This window comes from Echinops telfairi, unplaced genomic scaffold (genome assembly GCF_000313985.2).
Source record: "Echinops telfairi isolate 266 unplaced genomic scaffold, ASM31398v2 ScPeMD7_55;HRSCAF=186, whole genome shotgun sequence".
Taxonomy (NCBI): Eukaryota; Metazoa; Chordata; class Mammalia; order Afrosoricida; family Tenrecidae; genus Echinops; species Echinops telfairi.
In genome coordinates, this window is record NW_022103953.1 from 94,697 (window position 1) to 111,848 (window position 17,152).

The 17,152-nt window shown below is 41.1% G+C and overlaps 1 protein-coding gene and 1 pseudogene across 2 annotated transcripts; both read right to left on the reverse strand.

The window, feature by feature from the left end:
* Nucleotides 1–5,455: 5,455 nt before the first annotated feature.
* TCEAL9 (transcription elongation factor A like 9) lies at nt 5,456–7,279 on the reverse strand. Of its 2 annotated transcripts, none has more exons than XM_045290794.1 (3): nt 7,171–7,279; nt 6,636–6,711; nt 5,456–6,331 (listed from the first exon to the last, which is right to left on the reverse strand). In XM_045290794.1, exon 3 carries the CDS (start codon nt 6,246–6,248, stop codon nt 5,934–5,936), a length of 315 nt encoding a protein of 104 aa, XP_045146729.1. In that variant the 5' UTR covers nt 6,249–6,331; nt 6,636–6,711; nt 7,171–7,279; the 3' UTR covers nt 5,456–5,933. The 2 variants fall into 2 exon arrangements, with proteins under 2 accessions (XP_045146729.1, XP_045146730.1); XM_045290795.1 differs by having other exon boundaries at nt 6,632–6,711.
* Nucleotides 7,280–7,559: 280 nt separating this feature from the next.
* The window catches only part of LOC101661489, a 14,164-nt pseudogene continuing 4,571 nt past the window's right edge, over nt 7,560–17,152 (reverse strand).

Consider the following 17,152-nt stretch of genomic DNA (forward strand, 5'->3'; position numbering starts at 1 on the left):
GCAATTGTACACATGGCTGACTGTGAGTTGAAAATCAACTAAATGGCTCATGCCCACATACAATGGATGTATGTATGAATTGTTAGATGAGTTGTACGAGCCCCCAATAAAATGATTTTTTAACAGAAGCAATAAAATAGTGTGAAGCCTGATGCAGAAGGGAAAGAGTAGGCAATCTTGAAAGAGGAGCAGGAGTAAGGCAGAAAGGGTGAAGCGATAAGGAGGAAGATAAGGACAAAGATGAGGAAGATGCGGAAGAACAAGTTGATTCTAGCTTAGTATTTCGCTTAATACACTACACACTAACACGCTACACAACTCACTACCACTACAAATGAAATGTGAGGGAGTATGTGTATGTGTTTTAAATATTGTAAAAGATCATGCTTAAAGAACTAAAAACATTTTCTGTCATTTTAAGAGCAGGTTTTAATTCATATAGAACTTGCCCAGTAGCAGGGAATTCCAGATGATGTTAATGGCAGGCAGCAGAATTCCCTGGTACTCCAGCCTGGCTCTGATTACTCAGAATTCCCTGGTATCACAGCCTCTAACCAGCCCTATAACTTTGGGAACATGATTTAATCCACCTGGACATTGACTTTCTTTCTGTAATAAATTAGAGAACTTAAAAGGTATGGCCCCATCCTGAAATTCTTTAAAGCATTTCAGAGAATGCGAGATCAAATATATATCTTTTCTAGAGAAGGCAGCATGGACAGTAATGGACAGAAGACCAAGTTACTCATAACTTCTGGTTAACTGTTCCTTCTTTTGCTTTCTCCACTTTTAAAATTTGACATGTAATTCACATACTATCAAAACGACCCTCTTGAAGTGCAATGGTCTGTACTATATTCACAAGCAGCACCACTGTTGAAATCGAGAACATTTTTAGCACCCTTAACATAAACTCTGTACTCATTAGCAGTCGCTCCCCACTCTACTCCATAAGGTTTTCAATGGTCACTTTTTCAGAGCAGTTCGTCAGGCCTTTCTTCTGAGGCAGCTGTCAGTGGACTTAAATTGTTAATGTTATGTTAGATCTGAGAATAGGAAGTATAAAGGCCTTTCTTTCAAACGAAAAAGATGTTGAAAAACCAAGAAAATATTTTATTATGCAAGTCTGGTGAAGAAAGACGCTCAAGAAGTGAATTCTCTGTAAAGGTTAAAGCCAAAGTCTTTACAACGGCCTCAAAGACTTCATTTTATCGACACCACTCCAATCTCTTTGTAACCTCTTTGACCTCAACTATACACTCTTCCCATAGTTTAATTCATACCAGTAGCAATGACTTTCTTATTTTGGGTCTTTGCCATATTCCTATGCTCCAGTCTTTGTAATACTATACATATTTTTGTCCTTACTCTTTGATCATCACTAATTTGTGTGTGTGTGTGTGTGTGTGTGTGTGTGTGTGTGTGTGTGTGTGTGGTACAAGCATGCTTCATCAATTAATTTGAAGTCACGAATTGTTTTCTAAACATGATTACTAAGTACAAAGTTGAGTTTCAGTCCCTGGGTTCCTCTGATTATTCAGCACCATTTGAGAGGGCTCCAAAAAGTTCATGGAAAAATGTAATGAAAAGATAACGGAATTTTTCCACAAATTTTTTGAAGCCCCTTCGTGTATTTTCAAGGTAGGTATTTACTTATCTCCCAAGCTGCATCTTTAGCCACTTTGTCAGCCTGGATGCCACTTTATCTAGCAGATGTATTTCAGAGGGAAGGAGACTAATTTGACAAAGCTGATTTCATGAAGCAGTTTGTGCTAAGGCTTTTGCAAAACAATGGAGCCAGAATATCAATATAACCGCTTTTGGATACTGATATGTATTTGATGCCTTCCTCCCTTGACCCTCAATTTACCCTGAACTTGCTTTGCAGAGAATAGACCAATTTTTCTCTTAGCGCTTAAATTTTTTTTAAGCAGTGAATGGATCCATGTAGGAAGAACTGGGGCTAATTTTAAAACACACTATCACATTCCCAGTGAAAATTTTTTGCATGTCAACAGCAATCTGGCTTTGCTCCTTTGCTTCTTTTCTTTGAGGTGTAATGGTTCCTATGGCTTACTGTGAATACTCTAAAATTCCTTGTAAATTGTTTATCCTTCTTAGTTGATGCTTTTATCGTTCAGCTCATTTTAGGATTCATTCAAAATCCTCTTAATTAAAAGCTAGAAATAGTTACAAACGGTCTGCTTATATCTGACAGCATCATGCCTTATCTTCTGAATTTAACTCAGAATTATAAATCACAGTTTGTGGAGTTAAGCAAGGTTTGACTTTCACATTCAAGTTTATTGCGGAGAGAAAATACTCAGCGTTATTGCGAGAAGCAATCCTCATGGGCTGTGCATGTTCTTGTTCAGTATGTCAAGAATGCAAGGCCTTGACCTCTCTTTACCTGGGATATTTATGAGAGCTATTTTTGCAACGAGTAACCTTGAGTTTTTCCCTGGACACAGAGCAAGTTTGCTTTTGCTTTATGAGAAAAGCAGTGAACCCCCAAACTCAGCATTTTTCTTCTGTAACACAACCTACTATATGTGCAGGCATCGGTCATATGCCTGTGTTGCCCCATGGGATTTTGGGGTCACGGGAAACCAACATAAATTAACATGAAACTCTTAAACTGCTTTTCCCACAAGTAGTAATGTTCTTTGCCTGATCCAGGAGTCTTCTGTTTTCTGGTCCTATTCATGGAACAGACTAACTTGGTAGCTTGCCAGTAGGGTAAAATCTCAGACTGCATAGTTCACAATCAATGTTTCCACATATTATCTGTAAATCAATCATGATAACACACTTTCCCACAAGAATTATTTTAGTCATATTTGTGTATCACTTAAGCATAGTAGGTTACTCATTGGGCTGCTAACCACAGGGTCAGCAGTTTGAACCCACAAAGGGAGAAGAACGAGACTCTCTACTCTTGTAAAGAGTTCTAGTCCCAGAAACCCACAGAGGGTAAGGGAGGCTACACCAGAAGGACTTAACATAGAGGCCTGGCAGAATGAAGTTACTGCTGTCTCAAAGCTGCCTCAGAGGTGCCTACACCCTTGGACTGAAGACTGGGGTATTCGAATGTGAGAGGAAGCAGAGAGTGGCTGCCCCAGACTTGTGAAAGTGTTGGTCCTTGGACCTTGGAAAGAATCCCGTTTGGTGGGTCCAATGGAAATGGACCCCAAATCACCATATATTTCGTACCTCGATTCCCCCCTCACAGTAACATGACAAGTTTTGATGTGCTGGGTAGGGATTTGAACTTGGAAGAACTGATCCAGAAAGTTTCCCCCTGGCACCAACCTCCATGCTTAAATAGAGCCTCATGGCATGGGAGATCGAACTATGTGGACCAAAAGGTCATAGGTCGTGACTCATGGAGGAATTGTACTTGCATAGACTCTTCACACCTACAGTGTCCAGAGTGATGTTTGACTGGAAAAATTGATGACATTCAAAGTGCAATTGCCTTCTACCCCAGGGGGTGATTGACCATGTTTTACTTTTCTGTCTCTATGGTTTTTGTTTTCCTGCCTTTAGTTTGCTTGTTTTTTTCTGTCGTTTGTGGTTTGCTAGTTGATTTGGTGCTGTTGTTGTAGTAGTTGGTTTTATAGGGTTTTGAATTTGTCATAATGTGACCGCCTAAGTAAACCTGAGTCGTGTATATCCCAGGGACAGACAGATGGATTCTGGGGCCCCAGTGAACTCTAGTCCCAAGTAGTCTCTAGTTAGTTCTGATAACAGGGCCCTGCTCAATACAGACCTTCATGAAATGATCACTGAAGATAAGGGTGCATCAGCAACGTGTGATGAAGAAAGCAGATGGTTCCTGCTATCAATCGGAATAGTGTCTGGGGTCTTAAAGGCTTGTAGTAAAACAAGCAACCATCTAAGTGAAGAGTCAACTAAACCTCCATGGTGAAGCACACCAGCTTGTGTGATCCAAAGATGACATTAACTAAATTCAAGTATGACAAAGGGAAAATTTATGAGAGCCTAAATTGTTAACACCCAATTTGTAGAAGGCTATGGAGGACAGTGGGGCCTCAAAAACCATCAGCAGAGTATCTAGTCAGATTAAGCTGCTGGCAGATCCCCACTAGCCTTAGGCAAGGGTCTCTTACAGCTTTACTATCAGATAGGGATCATTATAATAGTGGTTATACTGGATGAAATTTAATACTTGGTCAGTTGACCTACCTCATGACCTAACCTGAAATTCTTCTAGGTGCAAGTATTTCTTGTTAATTCCATGACAAAAATTTCTTCCCTGGGTTTCTAAATCTTCACTGGGGCCTTTTCATTTTTCCTCATGATTTGTATTTTTATCTTGATATTATTATTATTTTATCCTTATCATTGTATTTTGTTTCTGTTTTTTTTTTCCAGTTCGTGAAGCAAAGAAGGAGCAGATGCAGAGAGATGGGAACTAAAGCAGGGTTTTTAGGGGAGGTAGGTGAGGGTGGGGATGGGAGATAGGGAGGGTGAGGGGTGCTGGTGCTGGAGCAAACAGTGTATGTGAGAGACACTGTATGTGAGAGAGTGTTTGTGAGAGGGGAGGGAGCACTAGAACTGATGGTGATTGCATAACTCATTTTAAAAGTGATTTAACCATAGCGGGGAGGAAGTGTTCTATAATTGATGGTGGTAGTGATTGTACAACTCTTCTTGATATGATTTAACTACTGAATTGTGATATGTGGATTAAATGCCGATAAAACTGTTTTTAAAAACCCTCACTGTCATTGAGTCAATTCTGATTCATAGTGACCCAATAGGACAGGGTAGAATTGCCCCTGTGAGTTACAGAACACTTTAGCTCTTTATGGGAGTAGAAAGAAAAGAAAAGAAACCCACAGGGTAGTTCTACCCTGTTATCTTGGGTATTGTCCTATATCGGAATTGACTCAATGGCAGTGAGTTTTGAGTTCTGCTATTGTGTCCTACTTATTGCTCTTCTTCAATGGACTTATTTAAAAGGGGCTTTATAACACCACCCTAAGCTACCTTCACATTGCACTCAGTATTCATGAAAACATATTCAAATAAATAGGTGCCAATTACAACTTAAATATGTGTGTGCTATCTAAAAATCATCCCCACCTACCACCAGGTCGGTTTACTTTAATCCCAAATGACCTAATTATGTAGAATATGGTCAGAGCTGGGACAAAGACTATCACAACTAATGTTTCTTGTGAGTGCACTTGGAGGCCATATCTTTGCCCTCATAAAAAGTTTCCTTCAATCCCCCTTGGGGAGGAAAATCAGGTAAAGGATCTCACTCTCTGACCTGTAGTGGGATGGTCAGTCTCTAGAGGTCTGGGTATTCAGCCCAATGGAGATTCAAAAGGAATGTGTTGGGCTTTACTACTTGATGGCAGTTGTTGTTTTTTTTTCATTTCTTTTTTTAAGTGTCTTTAGAAATAAATGTAAGTGCTGCTAGTTTGTTTTTTGTTGTTGTTAAAAACTTTTATTATTTTTTTTAACACAACAATAATGTTGCTGTAGGAATAAGGAAAAATACACATAAGCAAAAATGAAAGAAAAATACCCATTATCCCACCACCAAGAGGCTACTTTGTTGTATTCATCCTTCAGATGTTTTCTATAGGCATATATGATATACAAATTCACTCTTCACCTTCAAAAATATGATATTCACATATTACATAGTGACTTTCCCCTCCATTTTATATCCTATCAGGGCCCTCTCTTTGCACAAATGAGTGAAGCTTCCCTATTAAACAACAGAGACTTGTAGATTGGGTCAAAATACAATGAACAATAAGATGCAGATAATAAAATGCTTTTTAAAACCAATAACTCCAGCAAGTTAAAAGGAGGATGGGGAAAGGTGTATCAGGAAAATGTAAATCAAAAAGCTATATGCAAATGCTAATATTCATAAAGATCACAGCAAACTACATTAAATAGGGGTAAGGATGGTTCCGATTAACCTTCCAACGCATCACTATAAGTTTATTTCTCACTCTTCGTATCTCGTCCATTTCATCCACATCTCTAAACATATCTTCTTTGCTTAAATGCCTGTTGTGTATATCTTCTTTAAATTCCTGGAGAGACTGAATCAGCCTTTCTCTGAAAGTTTCTTCTGTGTTTTCCTCCCCCTCTGGCCCTTCCTTCTCCTCTGGCTTTTCCTCAGGCTGCGGGTCTTCCTGAGGCTTTAATTCACTCTCATTCTCTGACTGTCCTTCCATTTTTTGACAGGGTTTCATCTTTTGTCTGTCTGCCTCCCTTTCTTGCTTTCTTTTTCTTGTCTTCTTCCCCCCTGCTGATTCCTCTTGGAATACAAGTATCCCTAGGTGGCCAAAGAGAAATAGTAAGTCAAAATTTTGGTGAATGGATCAGTGTTCTTGGTGTCTAGAGGTGTCTGGCATTTTGGATTCAGAGCTCTTATCAAATACCTTTCACCTGAGGCCCAGTCAGCAATCCGCGGCTTCCCTAACCCCGCCCTTTCCTACCTCCCCTCCCCACTCTTCCATCCCCCGCCTTTCAGGGCCCAGAACATAGCTGCCTGAGGGGGATGGGCAGCGGGGTTTGTAACTTCTGTCCCTTCCCCCCGCTTCCACGCCAGAAGTCTTTATGATGCTCTCCTCACCTACCAGTACTGATCCAGTTAGTTTCTTCTTCCTTTTCTAGCCGTGTGCCTTGCTGAGCAGCAACCAACCTGCAGACAGACTATAAAAGGGCGGGGAGAGGAGGGAGCGGGCGGCGAGCGCTCAGTGGGTCCGTGAGCGCTGGGCCGAACCCACGTACCTCCCCTCATTTTGGCTTTCGGTTATGAAGTTTCCTACCTTGGTTCCCCTCAGTCCCCTCTCTTTCCCCAGTGTGAGTTCACTCTCATTTGTCATCAGAGTGTGGGAAAGGGGGATTGCTTCCAAACTCTCTGAGGCGGGGCTGGGAATGGGGGGGAGAGTGGGTGTTGGGAAAGCCGTCCGAGGTGGCACAGAGTAAATATTTTTAAGCCAGCTTCGGTTTCCTGGTCCTTCTCCCGGGGTCCTACTCCCTTTCCCACGGGTCATCATTTTCTGCAAACCTCGGTAGTGGAAAGACACACTTGCCCTGGCCCCTTCAAGTCTGTGCCCTAGGCCACCCCCACCCTAGGACTCCCCCGGCAGCACCCATCTTGATACTAACCTGCACAATTCCAGCAAGTTGACTCCTTTCCTTGGCCTCCGGCCTTGCTGCCTGCACAGCAAAAGGGAGCTGGTACCCTGATGGGAACAAGGGCCAGATTAGCAGGACTTCTGCACACGTCGACTCCGGGTCACGTGAGAGCTACGTCAGCTATGAGCTCGGGTCTCCAATTTCCACTCCCACCAAAAACGCGGCAGAAGTCGGCCCGCCCTCTGCTCCCTCTTCCCCTTCCCCTCTTAGACACTTGGCTTTGTCAATCTTTTCTGTTGCTTCCGTCTTCCTCGAGGAAAAATGGTATTTGCTTTCCTTGATTTCTAGGGAGGGGCCGCTTGTTATCTGGAGCTACTGAACTTTTCTACTTCATCTTTAAAGCATTGTCTCTTCCTGTCTTATACTCCCAGGTTAACCCACCTCTCAGCCTCCATTTCATCACCACTCTGGTCCCCAGGGTATTTTGGGACCAGGTCGGTCTGAATGTAAAAAAAAAAAAAAAAAAAAAAGCCTGAAACATGAATAGGATTTCTGAATACCAGTTTTGTTTTATTGACAATATATTTCTATGCTTTTAAAAAGCAGCATCTTATACTCATCAGAAAGATGCAGTCACTTTAAAATAAGTTCATCCATGTACAGTCTCAGAGAAGTGCCTGACATAGCCAAAAAACTCACTGCCATCGAGTTCCTGGTGACTCAACGCGACCCTCTAAAACAGGGTTGAACTGTTGCTGTGGGTTTCTGAGACTGCAGCTTTGTATGGAAGTAGAAAGTCTGTTTTTCCCCCCACGGAGAGGCAGATAGTTTCCAACTACTGACCTTATGATTAGCAACCCCACACGTAACCACTAGGTAACGTGCTTTAAAAGCTTGACTTATTATCATAAGTATTTCACTGGAAGAAAAGAGATTCAAAATGTAAAAAGTCGTCATGTTTGAGTCCAGAGCCCTAGCAGTGGCGTCTTCCAGGAGGCGGTTCCACCTGAAGAATGTTCAGCTGCCACTCTCCCTGCACCGGCCTTGCCTTGAAGGAGGGGAGAACAAGGGCTTCTCATAAAGTTAGAAAAAAGTATGTGATTTGTAAAACATTTTAATACATTGTTCCCAGGAAGATTGAGACATCCCGAAGGTCAGCTACCTTCTTCCAGCTTGATGGAAATGGTCCCAAATATGCTTAGTGTCCTGAAGAGAGACATTATCTTATTTTAGGCTCATAGAAACCCTGCAAAGGAGATGTGTTTATTTCCATGTTACATCTTAATAAACTGAGATGCCTCTACTGCCACTGTATCCACAAGACTTTTCACTCGCTGGCCTGTGATCATCTTGCATTTGGCATCATTGCATGTGTTTCATGAATTTGAAGAGGAATTTATAGCTTGGTATTGGATATAATGGGCTAATATCGGACTTATGGACTTGATCTGGACTAGGCTGGGATGTTTTCTCAATATTCTCAATAAAGCTCTTTCTTATACCAAAAAAAAAAGAAAGAAACTATATAAAGATTAAGCAACGTATCTAAAGGATTTACCTCCTTCTCCCTGAGCCAAAAAAGCCTCTTCCTGAGGTTCTCATTCATTTATTTTTAACTTTGTATTGTGAATTAGGTAAAGGTTTACAGAGCAGATAATCAATTGTACATTAAATAATTCATACACATTTGTTTCAAAGAATCCATTGCCTCAATGAACCTTCCACTTATCTCTGTCTGATCAGTGAGCCTGATAGCGTGCATGATTTTGAATCCAGTTCCACATTGGTCTCACACTCTATCCAGGACCTCCTAATGTGATCCCTTTCAGAGCACTTGGCAGTGACAGCTGGGCACCATGTAGTTGTGGATGGTTTCCAGAGTGTGGCGCTTAGTGTTTGTCTGGCCCATTAGTTCTTTGGGATGATTTTTTTCAGTCTGTCTCGATTTTAGTCCCTCAATGGTTGTGCTATAGATTGCTCATGCCCGTACTCATGAGCTCTTAAGATCCTAGGCACTACTTACCCAAGTAGGATGCAGAAAATTGTTTTGGTGAACTATGTTGATACACCAAGACTATTATTCTGATCCCCCAGGCCCAGCAACTCATTCCCTCAAGGAGTTTTGTTGTGGCAAAGAAATAACCATACCTTTGCCTCCTATATGCTCTACCACATTCATGGATATATTGCAACAGAGGTAAATATGCGTATTCTCTGATACACACACACACACCCACTTTCCCTCCCACACTTGTTCAGCCTGTATGTCGATCTAAGCATATTCTCATAAATCACTATTATTTCAGGATTATGTGAGTATAAAACAGTACTTCACCCTGAAGATATATCTCCTTTAGATCTATCTGCCTCTGGCCCTCTGGATGCTTCCCCCATATGTGGTCATGAGTCCATGGTACAAGAAGATATGCCTTCACTTGTCTCTTTTGAGACCACACACCTGGAGCTTTACAATACCCAGAGCCCAAATCCAATGTCTGTAAGAGCCTTTTCCCCTGATCTGTCTTCCTGGGAATGGGCCATACTCCTTGTGGGTAGACCTTTAAGCCAGGATAGGGGTGGGATAGATTATATAGCTAAGGAATTAGAACCCTTCTCATATGAAGCCATTCAGAGAAAAGTTTAAAGGGGGAAGTGCACTGTTGAGCCAATAGGAACTTGGGTTGGATCTCCCCAAAAGGAAGCAAAGGGCCTTGACATGGACCTAGATTACGGAGGAAAGAAAGGGGGTAAGTAATATGAGACCTCATGCTTTCCATTAAATACCTGGCCTTCATGCTGTTTGGCTGAGTAGAAGTCCATTTACTCCTCCTTAGAGGTGCCTGTTTCTGATGTTACAGATTCAGTGCTTTATGACATGAAGTCAGAAAATCTGTGCTCTGCACTCCCCCTAGTAAGTTTGCACTTCTTTTCATGTTATGAAATCTGAATTGGTCTACCAAATACAGAATATAGGCAATTTGTGTATTTAAATCACGTGTTAGCCCATAAATCCATTCCTGAATGCTTATCCTAGAAAATAATTAATGATTTAGTGTGACAGAATTCATAGTCATAAACATATACAAAAAAAATTCATAGACCTGAATTTTTATCATCAATCTATTGGCTTACAACAGACTATGGATAGATGATAGATAGATAGATAGATGATAGATAGATAGATAGATAGATAGATAGATAGATAGATAGATAGATAGATAGCTCATGAGTGAAAAGCAGCAATGGTATGAGAGAAGGAGGGAAAACTGTTCTAGAAAACAGTAGATATACCACCAAGCCTGTGCACTGTATATGCATATTCTCACAATCCTAGGGTTCTACTGGATGGATTTGCCAGAGAAGAAAGAAGGCAAGCATTAGAATTTTGTTAAAACAATTCAAACTGTATGCATGGCATATTCCCACATTGTAGAAATAGAAAACTACTATTAAGATATTCAACATACTGTTAGCATGGAACAGCAAAGAATAAAGAGAGTCAGGAATAGGAGGAGTGTAGTATTAAATTAAATGTAGGTAGGGAGGTGGGGTAAGGGGCCAGCCCCCACCTGCTGCTACTACCTACGAGTTCAGTAAGCACAACTGTACAGTTGAGATATACAAGTATTGTATTAAAGTCATCGAGAGCATTAGAGATATTACAACAATACAGTCAGACACATTACATGGTAGCATTGCACACCTCCGCCCCACTTAGTGGTCCTCGTAGGGGGAACCCGGCTACGAGAGCAGGAGCAGCCTTGGGGACCGAGAACCGGGGAGCCTCTCCTGGCCCAAGAGCCAGAGAGGGCCCCTGGAATCAGGGAGAGTCTTCAGCCCCAGAGCTGGGGAGAGTCTCTTGGGCTCCGGAGCTCGCTCCCTTCTTTATTGCTAACCACGCATTCTATCACTTTAGGGGGACATCATTATAGAATCACACGTCACAGAAAGGGGCAGTACAATTCATAACAACCTACATCATAGGGAGGGGTTGCAACATAGGCAATACAAGCACTAGGAGGGGGATGACCTAGGGGTGAGCATGCAATAGTAAAGGGAGGGAATAGGGGAGCATGTGTGGCAAGATGGGTGGACCCTGGACTCTATATGGTAGCCTAAGCTTAGTCATCCTACAGTGGTCTCTGGCTTGCCTTCAGGCACTCCTTTAAGGGAACAATGTCAGAAGGGAATGGGCCCTATTTGTTGTGGGATAAACAGTGGTGTCTGCTTGATGTAGACAGCTGATAACTCTCAGGGAGAATGGCTCCCAATCCACTCCTGATGACTTCAAAGTGTACAGTCATTCTCAAGCAGCTAAGTCTGGCATATACTTGTGGGAGACAGCTTGAGAGAAATCTGTTGTTCCCCACAGAGGAGGATATAGAACGTGTGACTAATTGCCTACATGAACAATTGCTGCTTTCCCACGAGACTCAAACTGGATGGTGCCCAGCTACCCTTACTGAACATGTTCATCAAAGATTCCATAGGATTCTGATACATGAAGCTTCCATGAACCCCTGAAGCTATTGCTCTGAGCTAACTTTTAAACCTTGGACGAAAAATGCCCCTGAAGTCTTAAAACCAAGCAGTAGTTTCACTTAACTAGTAAAAAAGTCTGCCTTAAGCAATATGCTTTTTAAAGAATTATCTATATGGAATCAAACTGACAACAGCAACTCAAAAATTGAGATTGGAACCTCAGGGGGCAGTGCATTTAAATTAATGGGGAAGAGCAACTCAGAAAAGGATAATGAGATGGTTATACAACTTAGGGTGTAATCAATGTCACTGACTTGTACTTGTAATAACTTTGGAATTGGTGTATGTTTTGCTGTATAGGTTCTCATTAACAGCAATAAATTTACATAGGAAAATCAATTTAAAATGAAGACCAGAAAAAGGATACATAAGTTTTAATGGGAATAATTAGAGAAAATTAAGTGGTTTACAAGAGGAAACAGGTTAGATTAAGTATGTAATAATCATATACTAAAATCTAAACAAACACTTAGATAAGATTTATTGAGAACAGTAGTAAGAGTTAACGTTTAGTCCATGCAATGAGGAAAACATTTTTAAATGTAAATTATATACCATTGGTCAGGCTATGAGAAAACAGGCATTTGTTTTAATGCACTCCGAGATTATCAAATAGTATGACCATTATGGAGGTCACTTGGGAAATACCAAAACTTTAAACTACATATGTTTTATAACAGTTCCTGTTATAGGAATTTACTATGCAAAAATTCTCCCACATCAAATAGAGTGATTATAAGTTATGAAAATTGATTTAGCAAGAACAACTTTTTATTGTAAACTCTTTATTGTAAATTGTATGAAATTTCCAAGAGCAGATCAGTTTTCCATTCACTAATTCATACACATTTTATTTCATATCATTGATTGTAATCCCCACAATTTTTTGCTGCCCCTACCCACTTATTGTATATTTCCTTCTCTTGTACTCAATTTGCTGCATTTATCCTATAGACAGTCATTTGCTCTGCTTTCCCCTCCTACTCCTAGTGACCTTCGAAGACCTTGTTTTAAGTGGGAAAACCATTTCTTGACTTTTAATAAGTGGTCTCGAAGCCTATTTGTCCTTTTGTGATGGATTTCTTCAATTCAACACAATGCCCTCCAGATTCACCCATGTTAGGGGCTGTTCTGAAGATCCATCATTATTCTTTGACAAAAGTACTTCATTTTATTAAATAACCAATTTATAAAGTCAGATCAGTACATTGGCTTGTTAGGGGAAGCAACTTCTTCCCATTTTTCTATCATATCCCCAACAAAGGAATAGGGGTGACATTATATGAGGTTATCAAAACACTTCCTTTTATTCAATTTATTCCCAACAATATGGAATGTCAGATCCTTACATTTTAGGAAGAGGTGTCCAGCAACACATCTTGGTTGATGTGGAATAGCAGGGTAAAACTGTTTCAAATGCCACTCACCACAACATCCAATCTGCCCTTCCAGTTCCTGTCTGCCTCCCCCACCCAACAACTTGAGATGCCCCAAACCTAAAGCAGATCCCGTTTACCTGTAACAATAACAGGGTGGAAAGGGAAGCCACCAAGCACCCTCATCTCAACTCTAACCTTTCAGATTAGAGTCTTGAATAAGGCAAGGGACCATAATCAAAACCAGGTGAGGATTTTTAAGGAAGGCTTGAGAGAAACACCAAAAGTAAAAAATGAACTCCAGAAAAAGTGCTAGTGGGAAGAAAGCTTTAGTTGTTTTTCTGTAACATCCCCCAAGGGCTTCCAGGCATGAGCTCTATACATGTCAGGAGCCTTGGGCAACAGAATCCAGGCCTACAAGCCAGATAGCTTGAGAATTGCCCAGCATGCGCACTGTAGTTCTGGCTCAGTCTACAGCCAGAGTCTTTCAGTACCATCAGCGTACTCTCCACTGGATCATAGTTGTCTCTAAAGCTCTTCAGTTTGAGAAAGTGCTTGCCATGCTTGCTCCTCTGAATGGAGGGGAGTTATCTCACCTGGAGGGTTGTCTGAGAGACTTCAGGAGATGGGATAAGATCTTTTGGCTGCTGACTGATGGTGCCACTGAGAGCTTTCACTTTGTGCTTTGACCGGGGTGGCCAGCTCAGTTAGCACCTTGTTATAGCGCAAGTACTCACTCTGGCCAAAGACCCCTGTCCCATAGCGGGCTGGTTCATATCCATCCAGCAGGGTATCAATGAGGGTCTTGCGCACACCCTTAAAAGAGTACTGGTGTTTCAAAGATCTAGCAGGTAGATTCAAAAAGTCCTGCCCATTAGGGAACCTGCATGCCGTTCTTCAGCATGAAATGGGATCTCAGAGGCACAGATGGCGTCCAGAGCTTTCGACCTGCACAGATAGTTGTAGCAATTTTGATTTCCCTGGGTTTCCAGCTGATATCCTCATCTGCAAGGAGCTGGGGTTCGTACTTGATATCCTGAATACTGGATAAGTGAATATCACTATCTCGTCTTTTAGATCCTTGAGGGCATAGTGTCCCACATGGACATGAGGTCCCCTTCATTGCAAAGCGAATGATTTGCATCTGCACAAAAATAAATAACTGTACAAACACCAGGCTCCCATAGGCCATCATCAGCACTTCATGCATCTTGAACAGCCAGTTATTGCTGGATGCCAAGGCCTGCTCACCCTACACAGAGCTGCTCTGTTTTCCCCCGTTGCCCTGCTTTCTCAGCCTGAGTTCTGCATCTCAGTTTCCTGGAGCTTCTTGGCTCCTTCCTTATGTGGGAAGACTAAGCTAGACTTGGCCTGAAAACAAGGCAGCATGTGTGGAGAAGCGTGGGAGGAGGAGACATCATTATTCTTTAACATTGTGGTATTCTTCAACATTCCATTGTGTGTATGTAACATTGTTTATCCAATCATCCAAATATTTCATCCAAAAGGGAAAAAAGAGGACACACAGACCAAAGAAACTAATCTTTAAAATGTATAGATAATATCAACACTTTAATAGCAAATTGACAAATACATCCAATTAAAAATTGGCAGAGGACATGAACAGACACTTCACCAAAGAAAGCATTCACATGGTCAAACATCACATGGAGAAATGCTTGTGATCATCAGCTATTAAAGAGATGCAAATCTAAACAAAAATGACTTATCATCTCACCCCAGCATTAATAACCAACTTCAAAAAACCAAAAAAGAAATGCTGGCAAATCAGTGGAGAGACTGCAAGCCTCATACACTGTTGATGGAATAGTAAAATACATGAAAACAATATGATGCTACCTTAAAAAGTTGGACACAGAAACCATATGACTCAGCAATCCCAATATTTGTATAGATCCTAGAGAAATAAGAGTCCTGACATGAATAGATATAGGCATACCCATATTCATAGTAGCGCTATTCCCAATAGAAATAACGGAAATTACCTAACTTTGTACCAAGGCAAGTTTATTTTTTTTCTAATAGACAAAAGGAAACAGCCTAAAAGTTTCTTAAAGGGATTTGTTTTTTTAAAGGATGAATCATTCATGTAACAGAATACTATGTGACATGAACAATGGTCCCAGAATGACTTTGCTAAACTGAATGAATCCAATATGTATTGTTAAGTAAAAAGGAAAAGTTGAAACACAATACCTATATTATAATACCATTTTTGCTATAATGTACATACCAAACCATAAGGGAATCCCACAAATTCATTCTTACAACATTCAGAGTAATTAATAGATGTATGAGGTGACCAATCTAAGACTATTTACCTATCTGCCTGCACAATCCATATCCATCAAGGTTTCTGTCGGTTTGGGTGCCACCTATTAACACTTGTTCATTCAGCACTAGAGCTTTAATATTGTAGCAGTTACATAAGCTCCTGTCAACTTGTGAAGAGGTGAAATTTAGCCTGTCAAACAAATCGCAGCTTGATGATCTCATTTGGAGGTGCTATGGAGATAAATAGCTCACCAGAGGCCAGACCCACACTCACTTTTTGTAAGACATTCCTGTTGAAAAGCCACATGGAGCTAGGCTAATTGAGCCAGAGCCCTGGAGATGAGGGCACCACATAGAGACCCCTGCCAATGCTGAGATGCTTCTACCACCACTGGATCCACCAGACATTCCACCCACTGGCCTGTGATCTTTCTGCATTCGGCGTCATTGCATGTACTATATGAGTCTAAAGAAAAATTTATGAACTAATATCAAACATATGGGTTAATATCAGATTTATGGACTGGGCTTGGATTTCTTCTCAATATACAATTGCTCTTTTATTTAAAGCTCTTTCTTATACACATATAAGTCTCCCTGGATTTGTTTCTCTAGTTAGCCCGGACTAATACAAATATCATCCATTTCCCCCTTTTTCCATTCTCCATCACAGACGGTATTATAGCCAAAGTGAAAAAAATACTGTGGGGGTTGACTGTATTTCTATATCAGGTTTTACAGTATATTATTTTTTATATTAGAAATAAAGATGACTATATGCTAAACTATTATTATATATGTGAAAGGGGTTATTAAATATGAAGGCAAATTTGACTTTCAAAAGATTCTTTGGGTGTCACAAATATTAACCAAAGGTTGGCAATTGAGCTTACCAACAGGTTCCTCAGACTAAAAGCATGGCAATCTATTTCCAAAAAAGCCAGCAACTGAAAACTGTATGGGACATAGGGTCACTGTGAGTTGGAATTGACTCCATACTAACTGGTCAACTGGTTCACGATAAAGAGGAATAAGTCAAAAAGTATTTCTGCTAGGATTCTAGTTCCTATGAATGGAGTTTATACCAAACAAAATGTGTTTATACATCTCTCTGTGATCAGTGGATGGCCACAGCCAAGTTCCTCAGCATTAAATTTAGCTTAGTGTCTTTGGGGTATCTCTTAAAAAAGGTCCACTCAAAAATAGCTTTCAGGGGGACTTTTGGGGCAGTTAAATTTAAGACAGAGAGGTTTAAGCTCAGAATGTTATTGTTAGTCCGGGTAGAAGAGAGTGACAAATTCATTGACACTCATATATGTGTAAGAGCAGCAATATGCACCAGTTCATAGGCGCAAACATCTCAATCTCATAGGGTCTGTTCAATTCAATGTGGGCCACTGCTGCCTCACTTAGCCTCACCAGAGTGCCCATTGGTTGCTTCACCTTGAGATCATGGGCCCTTCACAAATTCTCCACAACTTTAGTCGCCTTGGAAAGGGTCATGAACTTCAGACAAGTCAACCCGCTCTCATCTTCTCCTCTAGTCCCTGTGAACCAGGTCCACGGGTGTCAGAGGTCAGACTCAATCCATCTCTTTATTGTTGCATTTCTCCCACTTCCACTAAACAAGTGGACCCAGTTGGGCACTGAGTTAGTTAATTGTGCCAGCCTGGCCGATAATCACATGTGGTGCTGGTTGAAAGGCAGAGGGATAAATGGGTGGTGAAGCCTCGCCTTTCGAGTTCTCGGGTCTCTTGCTTTGTGATGGTCGCACCAGGATGCAGCTGCCTTAGCAGCTC